At 24.8% G+C, this 14,040-nt stretch overlaps 1 protein-coding gene across 10 annotated transcripts in view; it reads left to right on the top strand.

Annotated features, from left to right (window-relative positions):
• The window catches only part of LOC126894555 (alpha-tocopherol transfer protein-like), a 54,978-nt gene that overhangs the window by 15,311 nt on the left and 25,627 nt on the right, over positions 1-14,040 (top strand). For 2 of the 10 annotated variants that reach the window (XM_050665652.1, XM_050665651.1), the window contains exons 5-6: positions 2,211-2,316; positions 2,447-2,869. In XM_050665652.1, coding sequence (XP_050521609.1) covers positions 2,211-2,316; positions 2,447-2,592 — 252 coding nt within the window. In that variant the 3' untranslated portion in view covers positions 2,593-2,869. Of the gene's footprint in view, positions 1-2,210; positions 2,317-2,446; positions 2,917-14,040 lie in introns of those variants that run through there. The other 8 variants (XM_050665654.1, XM_050665653.1, XM_050665660.1 and 5 more) reach the window with 7 other exon arrangements.

Genomic DNA, 14,040 nt, shown 5'->3' with positions numbered 1-14,040 from the left:
TTTAGTTACACATTATTCTTGAATTTTTAACTATGTAATACTTTTTAAGTTCATCCCTTATGCCTTGGAAGGGGGTCAACTATGTTTTTTTAAATGGTAACACGTATTTTTAATTTAATAAAATGTTTGAGTTTTTAATTTAATAGTAAATGACATTTGAATTTTTAATATAACTTTATTTGTTTATTAGATATAAACATTTAAAGTTTCAAATTTTTGAGTTAATATACATGTATAATACACAAGGGATAACAAATACAGGTAGCTAATTGATTTTTTATGACATCGATATTAGCAGGTACGCATCATTGTTATTATCAATGATAGTAAGGTACATTGTTGTGAGTTTATAAATACATTAACTGACAATACAAAAAGTATATATATTGATAGTTATAATTGATAATAAACAATCCGTGACTGTGACAGCAATGTCATAAAAAANAATTTTCGTAACTTAGAGCTTATAATGGCCATAATGTAATTTTTTTCTCTAAATTGATTCTTATTTTTTTTTTTCTGATAAATACCCCTCAGAGTTGTTCATAATATGAACATATTATAACACATATATTATGTGTGTTTTAAAATGAACTAAAATAAATTTCAGGNAATATTATACCTGTATATTAACTCAAAAATTTTAAACTTTAAATGATTATATCTAATAAACAAATAAAGTTATATTAAAAATTCAAATGCCATTTACTATTAAATTAAAAATGTAAATGGTTGTTCGGATAAAAAAAATTATAAGAACAAAATGGTTTGTAAATTTTTTTTTTCTATCATATTATCAAATCAAAAATAGTGGTTCCCATTAAAAAAAATTATAAATAAACATTTTTATCCCTGAAGNATGAACTAAAATAAATTTCAGGTCATTTGGCTTTTTTTGAAAATTGATTAATAAGAATAATTTTTTGGTTATTTGCACATAACATATAAAAGAGCACTATATAAAAATTAATACATAGAATGTAAACTATAGATATTAATATTAATATATTTTAAAAATTAAGCATTTAAAATTTTATTGATAAATCCATCAGTTAACTTAAAAAATGTAGATTACACAAAATTATGTACATTTTTCAAAATTGAAATATTTGCAAATTTATGTTAAATTTGACGAAAATATAGATAAACAGAATATATAGATATTTTACATAAAATAATTTTATAATTTAATGTTCCAAAAAAATGTAATGACTAAAAATTTCATGTTTATAGCTGTTTATGAAATATTTTAACAAAAGTATATAATAATTTTTTATACTTGGAAAAGGCCCGGACCGCTTTTAAGAATTTCATAATTTTGAAATGCGCAGATATAGAAATTAAAGTCAGTAAGATAATGAGCTTCATTATGTTTTACTAAATTAATACTAGTTGTTTTCNATCTACAAAATATTGCATAATAAACAATTTAAGAATAGTTTCATTGAGTTAATTGACTTTGATATCCCTTAGGGAGCCCTTTTCGTTGAGAACTGTGGCAGACGTCCCAGGTTGTCTCCTATGTAAATACACCACTACACAACCGTTTATATTATTCATTAATATTTGATTTATACATTTAATATACAAAATTTTAGAGAAAAAGATAATAATTGCCTTCGCGAANGATATTTAGGAGTGTGTACGCTTTACCAAATTCAAAAAACGTATTAGAGTTATGTTTCTAACTAAAAAAATTAAAAATATTATTAATTCAAAAACTAAAAAATATTAATAATATTTAACTCAAAAATCACAAAAAATTACTGAAGAGTCTTTTCAGTTTTTTATTTAAGTATTTAGAAGAGTGTGAAATTCAGAAAAAGTATTAAAGATATGTTTCTAACAAAAAAAATGTTTTCTGAATATATTGAGGAAGACAGTAGGTGATAAAATGTGATAACAAAATAAGTTTTCAAAAAATGTTCTATCATTTAGTAGTTAGTCTTATTTATTGTTTTATTTTAACTATTTATTGTCCAATAAGACTAGACCTTCGTTCTATTAATCCCTTGATATAATCGGTAAAATACAGATTGTTCAAAAAGAAATATAAAAAGTCAATTGTTACGAACAATAAAAGACAGAAAACAGTTTCTTATACAAAATAATACCATACAATTTTTAATTGCATACAATTTTTTAACTTTCATAGTATAGTAGTTTCAGCGTAATAAATTTTCTGAAAATTAATATAATTTTTTTTTAAGTTATATATTCACGAAAATATTGATAAATTGAAAGATTATATCGATCCTGAAATTCTTCCAATTAATTACGGAGGTACTTTTCCAAAGACATCTGAAGAATTAATGGGTTGGTATAATATTAAAACTATTATTAAAATTAATATGTATTTTTATTTTATGATATTCTTATCGAAATCATAAAAATACCAATATAACATCAATATTGTATTTTACAAATACTTGACGTTAAATTTCAGATGAATGGAAAAATGAAGTTCTCAAGAACTTCGATTGGGTCTTACGTCATAATAAACTAGCAGTCAATGAAAGCAAACGTATGAAAAAGTCAAATATCACTTTAGAAAATATGGATGGTTCATTTAGAAAATTGGAAATGGATTAAATCGAAGATCAATATGTAAATTTAATTTAAGGATTTTTTCTTTTTATGCGTTTTATTAGGAACACAAGCTATGTCGCCTTGATTGTCTGCTATTATTAAATATAATTAAATATGTCTTTATATCTTTATATATATATATCTTTGTTCCAATCAACATCGTGCCGGCGGACAGCGCAAAGAAACTTACGAATATATTTTTAGTGTTTAATTTTTGTCTTGGTGATTATTGTGCCTCATCTCTTCAAAGCACTAGCGCCGGAACACTTGGGGCACTACAATACGCCTTGATAAAGTTTTTACATAGATATAAATATTTTTGAATCTTGTTTTGGCCAGGCTATAAGAAGATTTAAGAAATTTTGTTGTCGATCTGTCAATAAAATATACTCTCTCAAAAAAAAAAAAAAATACTTATTCAACAAACGTAAAAAAATTAATAAGGACAGATTATAATTATATTTTTAATAAATTATAGAGTGTTTAGAATTTTTTACAAGTAAGATCAGTCATAGATTTTGTGTAATTAAATCATAGTATTTAAATTTGAATCGTTTTTTGTAAGTAATTATACTGACTATATGACATATAGTGTAAATAGTATACGTAGTGCATTTAATACCAAAATCAACATTGGATTACTTGAAATATTATTGCATGACATTGGACGTAAGGTATGTACAATTTAACGTATGTTTTCCATCCTCCAACAAACAATTGCGTAATAAACCATTAATAAAAATTAAATATCTACTAAATAATTAATAAGAGATTTAATAAATTAAATAAAATTAAATAAATTAAAATAATTTAATATTCCAAACAATTCCCTAATCAATTCTAATCTATACCTTATATTTTGTATTATTTCTATTTTCCGTTTATTCTATATTACCCATCTTTTTAGTTTTTTTTATTATTTTTTATTTATTACAAGTGGCGCCCATCTAGTAGCTTTGAAACTCCTGAGATTATATTTTTATCACGATTTTATTAGTGATATACTTTATTCTTAGTTAATAAAAAAATTGTAACATTCATACATTTAAACCTTTTATATTCCCATTTTTCATTGCCATTTAGTTTGTTAATTTTTATAGATTCGGTTTTCATGATAACGAATTTCCTGTGCACTGTCTGCAAAAAAACTAAATACTGGGTATCGGGGCTATAACCTGTTGAATGGAATAGTTTATGTAATTAAAATATTTAGAAATTATTTGTTATATAATAGTAGTATAAAATATCAAAATATATAATATAAGATGTACAACGGCAACAGGTCGCTTTACTCGATAGACATAACCTAGAAAGGAGTGTGCCCCCTAAGTGAGCAGGTTAAGTGTTCGATTTTCAAAAAAATTATATCAAATGAAAGATAAAAGTCTAAGGATTTAATATAAAAAAAATTAGATTAATTTTTAATTTTTAATTAATCTGATTTGTGGGAAAAAAATGGCGAGTAAAAATCAATGAAAATAAATCTGCTCAAATCACCTTCAATCTAAATTTTAAACCACAAGAATGTCCTCAAATTATTATGAATAATATTCCTATACCTATAAAAGAAGATGGACCCTCATCAAAAAGAAAAATCGTCTACTTCCTCTCCTCGTTTCAAAACTTCAACTTAAAACAAAACTATTATACGCCCAATTTGGTCTTATGGTATCCAAATCTGATCCAGTATGGTCCAGCCAAACTATCGAACATAAAGCCAATACAATAGTTTCAATCAATAGCACTCAGATTTATAACTAAATCTCCATGGTATATAAAACACATAAAATTACATAAAGATCTACAAATTCAAAATGTAAACGAATTTGCAGTAATGTACTCCAAGCGATTTCATCAAAATTTATTAACACATAGAAACCCATTAATTAATAAAATGTCAACAAACACTCTACCCTCAAATCCTCTTCGCACAATAAAACGGCTATGGAATAGAAATATTCTAAATAAGTAATGACTAACTATTATTCATAACTAAAATAAATAAAGAACATGCTAGAGGTGTGACTAATGAGTCATCTCTTTATAATTATAATTTATGTCATTCATAATATAATTTTTTTAAACATCAAATTTACTTAATTTGTAGTATAGATTGTAAATATTCAAAATAAATAAAAAAAAATTGCTATTTTATAAATCAAAACAGGTGATTAATAGTATGGTATAATAATGGGTCTATTTTTACTTACAAGAGACAGAATTATTTGAAATCTCAAATACATAATTTTTTTTAATTTTTCTATTTTGAATAATGATTAAAACTATTGTTTCTTCACTTTGAAAACAATTTTATTCATTTTGATTAGCTTGGCTTATTAAGTGTTTCAAGCTACTCTACATTATTATACCATAAGATAATTATCTCAAGATTTGATATGACCAAAAATTTAATTATAAAATATTTATGATTATTGTGAAATTGTATAAAATGAACAATTTTAGATATTCATGAAAATATTTATAAATGATTTTAAAATTATATAATTATTCAATTGATCATCAAATACTTTCAATTATTTTTTTTTCATCAAACAATTCATTTATACTAAATATAATAAATAACAAAATAATACAATTCTATGTTCTGATAAAATTATAAAAGTAATTTATAAGAAATTATGAAAAATAAGCAAACCTATGTGAAGGTTTACTTGATTTTAATAGTAAAATTTTGAACCTTATTAATTTTCTTTAAATAATTTTTAATATTATAATATTAGATAAAAAAAAATAAATTACATATAGTTTTAATAAAATTAATTTTAGCTTCGATGCGAAACTGAGAATTTTAATTTTAAAATTTAATTTTACTATGATGTGTTTTTTTTGATATGAATGTAATTATAATATAATTACATAATAATATAATTATTTCAAAACTAATACAGTTTTGATAAAAACTGTAATTTTAGTCAGAACATTTAATTTTTTTACGTAAAATGTCTTTGTAACTAAATTTTAGTCTATATTTTTATTTACATTTGACAATTATAACTCACAAATTTTTAGTAAAATTTACGTTCAATTTAATTTTAATGTATAATGGAAAACTCAAAGACCAAATCTCATTGTCTAATTATTACGAAAAAAAAAGAACATTATTAGTCAAAAACTCCTATTAAAAGGTTTTGTTTTAGCAATTTTTTTATATTTTCAAAGTGTGCCCGAAAAACTAAAATCTAGTAGTCATTATTTATTCAAAGCCATTAATACTGAAGTGATCAAAAACTGACTCATAACACTTAAATGTAAAACATTGATTCACGTATAAAACATCTCTATTAAAATTGAAATAAGTTAAAAAAGAAATACTAAAATAAATAAAGAAATAAAGAAATCTTAACAAATGCCTATTTTAATATATAAAATAAAGTTAAAATGGTTCTCATTAAAATTTCGAAGATCAACATTTTTGGATCCACCCTAATAGATACCTTTGTCTATTACACTTATGATTTAGAGTACTTCCAATTAACTTAAGACATTTAAATCTAAGTGTACATTCTTATAGTAAAAAAATAATAATTGGCCAATTAGGGGGACTATAGCATCTTTAGTCTCTCATTTTAGATATGTCAATGCGGTGCACTAATAATTATCAAATTACTTTTTAATTTCGTTGACGAAGAATTTAATATTTATGTTTAGCCATTCAATTTATTCAATTTAACGAGTTATTATTGTTTACCATTTAGTGAATAAAAAAATTAGTTTAACTTCATTTTTATTTATACAAACAATTATAATGTACATGCAATTTTTGGTTATTCATAAAATATTATACTAAGTAATGCGGTTAAATAACAATTATTTATTTGATACATAATATGATATGCAGCTTATAAAATTATTAGACAATCTTATTTTTCCTCATGCGTATTTTTATGATTAAAAAATTATTTAAAATTCCTTAATTTAATTGTAAATAAAATAGTATTGTAATTCATTCATTACTTATATATTAAAAATGATACACTAATTTTACAATAGTTAAATCTCATAAAATGAGATAAAACTGTTATAAATTTACTATTATAAAAGTGGGGTTTTGGAACAGTGGGAATGTGGCATATTTTAGACAAATATAGATGAATCTGTATGAATCTGATGGTGATTAAAATCACTATCATAAAAAACGGTTCAATGCAAATTTGTAGATAATGTTTCATTTTAAGAAATTAGTAGATTATTTCAAAATCAACATCATCTCCTATTTCCTTAATTATAACCTAATTGATTTTCTTTGAATTATAAGTGTAACAATTTATTTAATTTCTTTGAATTTAACTTTGATGTTCGTTTTAACCACAAGTCCAGAGGTAATTTTATTTTTAATATTGTATATTATATACAATATATAATAAAAGCTTTAATTTAAGGTAAATATGTCGAAAAATGTTGCGAATACTAAGAGTGACGACTGTTTTCTCATACTGTGTGTTGCATTACAAATCATGTATTTATTAATACAGCAGAGAGGTAAATACGAAATATGACCACCAATAAAATAAATCATAATAAATTATTTACTTCTATATTTTTAGTTAAGTAGAACAGTTGAACAAATGTGCAAAAAACACGTAGTTTCGTGAATTAATAAAAACCAAAAATAATGTTTCTCTTATTTCTTTAGTAAAATAGATAATTTATTATAACTATTTATTGAAAAATGTAGTAGGAATTTTAAAAATCAACTGAAAAACGTCAAAGCTTATTAATTTATAGACTTTAAATTTATTAAATGATTGTATTACTATTTAACGTTTTTTTAACACTGAAACAACATAGTATTGATATAAAACAAATAGAATTTCAATAAATCTATCATTTCTGCAGTTTTACTTATCAGTTTTATTCGAAACGTCAATTTATCAAACAAATAATGCATTTATACTTTTTTATTATGATGTATCTAGCGAGTAGTTTATCAAACGCATTTGTTTTAACTGTCCCACCTTTTGACCAGGTAAAACTATATTATTTAATTTTTAATAAAAGTAAATTGTTAAATGTACTAATTAGGAAATTCATTTTGAAGAATATCTAAATGTTTATTAAGAAATAGATTATTTTTTATTTTATCTTAAATAGATATAACATTTTTACACAACGCATCAAATTTAATTCAAATTTGATTTTAGAATAACACGGCCGCCGGGGATTGACGGCCGGTTATAGAAAGTGTACCGGAAATCATGTGAAAAAAAGAGGCACGGTACGGGATTAGAACCCGCGACCCAAGGCGTCGTATAGACAAACCTTACCACTAGGCCACCGTGCACTTATGATTCAGATCCCGATACACTTTCATTTAGGTTGATAACGTGATGTGCGGCTGAGGGAAACACGGTACCGTGTCAAGAATAAAAAAAATTTTCTATAATTTTATTTGAGGATCAATATCTCATGAAAATAGTTAGTAATTCGATAACTAAAATGTAGCTCATACTTTAATTTTAAACTATGATAACCATATCAAAATAATAAAAATATTAGCGGATTTTTTTTTTATAATTTAAAATAAAAATATATAAATGGTTGAGATTACAAAATGTATGGGTTCTATCGGTTGTGCGGTCCGAGGGCTTAGAACATTGAAGAAAAGTAGTTATAAAAATAAAAAATACAATACCTCTGAGATGTAATAAAGTATAGTTTGGTTGACACCTAATAATATACACAATGGCAACGGAACGGCAAGTCAGTTCACGAATACCATGTAACGTGACTATGTACAAGACCTTAACCAACCCGTCTAATATAATATTCTACATTGTTAATATAATAATTATATTCAGTCGATTATTTAATTATCATTAATTATTAATGATCGACTGCTTCGTCGATCTCTACTCAGATTTATTAACTCTAAATAATTGGGATAACATAAATTTACTTACTTATTTTTTGATGGCTTGTGTAAAGATCGTCGATAGTCTAATGCTAAGTATGAAACTCTTTCTTAAATCATGCTAATTCACACACACACGAAAATTTTATAATGTCTTTTTTTTTATATAACTAATAAAATCTCGACCCAAAATAATTATACAATGTATATCAATATCGCATTAAAATGTACCGACGAAAACACTGAGTCACGGATAGTTAAGAAAAATAAACTGGAAAGAATTATGAATTCTTATTGAATTTAGATCTTCAAAAGTGGAGAAAGCCGCTAGCTGGCACGCTAACTTACCGGCTCTTACTCCGATGTGTAAGCAGAACTGATCCTTTTTCATATTATTTTTAATTACCCCCATAATGGGGTGTTGTCGTCAGTTCTTTCAGTGATTTTCAGTTAACTGCAGTAAAATGAACATATCATAATTATTATTTAAGATAAGATGCATAGTATACAATTATCAATTTAGCAAGTATATACATATAAAATAAATAGTGTACAACAGTGTATATGTTATGATAGAAAAATAAAACAAACGGTAACACCATTGAGGTCGCAACACAGTTTGGACGTGCAATAGTTGGGACAAATATAGATGATTAGTTGTTCTTTCATTTATATGCATAATATATGAATACATTTTTGTTACTGATGAATAAATACACTGGATTACAATGAATTTTCATCGGAGACCAGAATATACTTTTTAAAACCCATTTTCACCAATTTAAAATTTACAATTAGATTTTTTCTATCGCCACTTTTTGAGATTATTACTAATTAGTAAAATACGATTATTTATATATATAAAGAATAATAATTCAAAACAAATAAAATTTTTTGTAAGTTTATGTGAAAAGCTCAATATTATTTTAAAATCACTACTTTTTTGCATTTTTATCATAATTAATAATTTTAATAAAAGTCATAGTAATCATTTTAAAGTAACTTTTGGTGTTTAAAAAGATTTTACAATTGAATTATTCGGAACTTAATTAATTTTAATGATATACTTTAACTAAAAACCAATCAAAAAGTTGTTAAAAAAATCTACTCCATTAAGCGTATAATAAAAATTGACTGTAATTGTAAAATTCATTGGTAAATTCAGGTGAAACTAAAAATCATTTTTTTAAAACATTTTAATAAAAAAATTGGAATATTATAGACTGGTAGTAACACACAAAAATAGAGTTACAAAAATAATAAATTACAAAAATTAGCTGGTTAAGCAACTTTTTATTTGATAAATGGGAATTTTTTTAATTTTTGAGGATAATATCTTTAACTTGATACTATTTGTAATCATTTGACGTATTATTGAAAATATTGGTCTAATGAGATCTTAAAAAAATGAATGATAGACACAAAAAAAAAAAAAGAAACACTTAGTAAAATAATTTTAATATAAATAAGAAATTTCTTCTCGAGAGGGGAAACTATAGTGATGGGTTCCTTAACATTGAAGTTATTGAATATAAATAAGATAAAAATCAAATAAGTTAATTTTTTTTTTTTATAACTCAAAAAGAATTAAGCAAAAAATTCATAGCTACAGACGCTTTTGACTATCGTACTAAAAGCGTGAGAGACACGAGTGTTACTTACACGACGACTGTACGTCGCATTCGACGGTCAATAAAAATGGCAATTTAGGCTAGTTCAAATTTCAAAATTATTTTTCTTGATTTAAAAGAAGCAAAAAAATTTAAATAAGTTTAACTTTATATGCTATGTCAATTTGATTTATATAATATTAATGAAAATAAGTGAACTTTCCTTGTAAGGAATAATATAAAATTAAAATTAAATAAAATACAAAACCGAGAATTTTAACACAAAAATAGCATATTTTTGAATATGGTTGCCATTTTGACCATGAAGTCAAACTGAAGTTCAAAAATTTCTTTTTTATATTAAAGTATATTACATAAGATTTAATTTATGTTATGCACAAAAAAGTCAGTGTTTCCGGAATATTTTTAAAAGTTTAGTTGAGCAAATGTGAAGGGTCAGATTTACAAAAAAAATATACCAAATAATAGGTAAATGCTTAATATATCTATGTATAAAAAAATTGTTTCTATTTATCTATTTTTTAAAAAGTTATGGCAGATTTAAGAAAAAAAGTATAAAATTGTTATTTTTGGGGGATTTTCCCCATTTACGGGAATGAAGGAAATTTTTTTCAATAATTGAGGCTTATATCTTTATCTAGATGTAATTCGTTAGAGGTAAGTGACCCATTTATTCCCCCTTATTCACAAAAAAATTTAAATATATAAGATTTAAGTGTTAATTATAAATATTTTCTTTTCTTATTTTTTATATATTTTCCTTTAAAAATTAAAATAAAATTATTGAGTATCAATATCGTACTAAATTTAATTACTATAATTATTATTTATTCATGTAATTTATAAATCATAAAAGTTTTTAGCAGGATACGCTAAAGAAATAGTTTTAGTTTTTAGTTTTTAGTTATTATCAAGGTGGACATAATGCCAATGCACTCATGCACTGTTGGTCCATTGTGCGCACCTCATACCGAATTGTCTCGATTCGGTTTACCCACCTAAGTGTTATCACCAAAGTTTTAATACATTACCAACCATAAAGTCACCTCTAAAGATGACCAAAGAGTCCTGTCTTTCTGGCGAAATTAAGTATCTCTCTGGGTTTTAGGTTTTTAATATCCTCTTTTTCAGGAAATGGTTTATTCAAGTAGTTTGATCTTAGTGTGGACAAGGCTTCACATTCGCACATGATGTGAAATGAGTCTTCCTCTTCTACTCCACACTTCCTGCACAATGGTGATTCCGATACCCCCATTGCGTTAAGATGCTTAAGCAGGTGACCATGTCCTGTCAGTAGACCAGTCAGGGTGCTTATTTGATGTCTAGTCATGCTATTAAGATCACCCAGCAATAAACCAGGGGTCTTGATAAACATTTTAGATTGTCTAGGTCTACCAAGTACTTCCAGATGTACCTGTGTTGTTCTCTGCACCAATTCTTGGGTAACGCTTTGAGCGATTGCTCAGTGAGCCCTACCACTGGTTCTGGTCCAACATAGGTGTTCTCTGCTCCTTTCCTGGCTAGAAAGTCAGCATTCTCATTTCCAGTGACACCGTTGTGTCCTGGTACCCACGCTAGTGTNATTCAGCATTCTCATTTCCAGTGTCACCGTTGTGTCCCGGTACCCACGATAGTGTAACTTTGTTGAACCTCGATAGTGATTCGCTAAAGTAATAAGAGTTGATTTACTTTTGGGATAATCCAAAAATTCCTTCAAAAAATTTAACACTATCTACAAATTTGCATCGATGGGTTTTATTTGATAAAGATTTTAATCAGTGTTTATCACTGTTTTAACTAAAAATTTAATGTCATTTTATAATAAGTTCTAAATTCTTATAAATCAATTATTTATTTTAGCACGGGACATTGATTGATTCATGTAAAACTGTATTGAAAAATATGTTTCAAAGTTATAAAAACTGTGATAGAGGTATGAACTTTAAACAATTTGAACACGTATTGGGTATTTATCAAACTTTACTCGAATATAATGATAATGAAATTGAAAATTTATTCACCGAACAAGTTGGACAAAGTAAATAAAACTCTAATTATGATAATAAGGTTAAATTTTATTTTCAATAAATACTATTATAACTGATAAATTTAATATATTTGCATATATTTTAGTTGTATCGTTCAAAGTAATAGGTACAATAACATTTTGCTTTGAGACAATGTTTAAAGTAGGAAAAATTAGAATGGGGGACTATAGTTCCTTAAAATGAGGAGCGTTCCCGAGCAACACCAAATTGTCTGACCTCAAAGGTTAAAAATTATAATGTTCATAAAATCAAATATGATTATTTAAAGAAAATTACAAACCCAGCACAGAGAAGACGTGGCATATTTGTATTCATTGTAAATGATATTTGACAGTGATTAAACCTCCAAAAAAATTACAAATTTAAAAATCGCTAACTTTAATAACTTTTTCAAAAATGACACAAATCAATATAATTTAATTTTTTTTATAGATGCTTGATGTCTTTACTTATAATTTGGTATATTTTTTTTGTAAATCTGACCCTTTATCTGCCCACAGGGGGGGATTTAAAATGACAACTTTTTCAAAAAAAATTAACTCTTTCAACTTAACTTTTGAAAATGTTCCGGAAAGACTGATACTTTTATATATATATCTTAAATTAAAGCTAATGTAATATACTTTAATTTAAAAAAAAAAAAATTGACCTCTGGACTTGTCTTCATGGTGAAAATGACTACCGTATGCAAAAATATGCTATTTTTTTGAAAAAATTCTTGATATTATATTTTACATTTTTTAACATTATGATGCTATAACTTTTTAAAAAATGCATGAATCAATTCTATTTTTTAACAATAAATACTTTATATAAACTTCTTTCATTCGNATGCATGAATCAATTCTATTCTTTAACAATAAATACTTTATATATACTTCTTTCATTTGACATATTTTTTTTTTAAATCGGACCTTTTCCCTTTATACAGGGGAAGTGCAAACCTTTTAGAAAGTTAAACTTATTTAAATTTGTTTGCTTCTTTTAAGTAGAGAAAAATAACTTTGAAATTTGAACTAACTTAAATGTCCAATTTTTTCAGCCAACGGTATCAATGTACGGTTGCCGAGTTGGTAAAACTTATGTTTTACACGCTTGGGGTAAGAGGTTCTAACCCGCGCGTGGCAATGAACTTTTTGTATATTTACTTAATTTTTTTTAAGTTAGTATAAATTTTTATTCATTTTCTCATTTATTTTCTCTGCTCTATCTTGACCTATATTTTTCAACGATGCGTCAAATGATTACAATTAGTTACCCTCAAAAATTGAAAAAAAAATTCTAATCTATCAATGAAACAGTCACTTATCCTATGTTCTCCATGCAGACAATTAAAACCATTCATTTCTAATGTTTTAAAAGTATTTATTGACGAATCAAGTTTGATATGATAATTTAATATGATAGGTTTCAACAACAAAATTAAATAATTTTACTTTGTAATTTAATAATTTTTTTACTCTATTTGTGTGTGCAACTACTAGACTATAATATTCAAAATTTTTTGGTAAAATGTTGCTATATAAATCATTTCTAAAAAAAATGATTGCTAGTTTCTCCTGAATTAATAATGGATTTTTACAATTAAAATCAAATTTTATAGTACGCTATTGAGTAGATCTTTTTAACAACTTTGTTATGATTGGTTCATTTAGTCAAAGTAAATCATTAAAATTAATTAAGATCTCAACATTTCAATTGTAGAATCTTTTCAAACAACAAAAGTTACTAAGAAATTATTACTATTACTTCTATTTAAGTTATCTATTACCATAAAAATGCAAAAAAATATTGAGCTTTTCTGATAAATTTACAATAAATAGTAATTATAAAACTTTCTGACTGCATATTGATCTTAACGATACAATTTTTTTAATTGTCATAAAATTTTCTATTTAAT

The sequence above is a fragment of the Daktulosphaira vitifoliae genome, unplaced genomic scaffold, assembly GCF_025091365.1.
Source record: "Daktulosphaira vitifoliae isolate Bord-2020 unplaced genomic scaffold, ASM2509136v1 Scaffold_1, whole genome shotgun sequence".
Taxonomy (NCBI): domain Eukaryota; kingdom Metazoa; phylum Arthropoda; class Insecta; order Hemiptera; family Phylloxeridae; genus Daktulosphaira; species Daktulosphaira vitifoliae.
The sequence above is the reverse complement of the archived record's forward strand: the minus strand, read 5'-3'. Positions and strand labels throughout refer to the sequence as shown.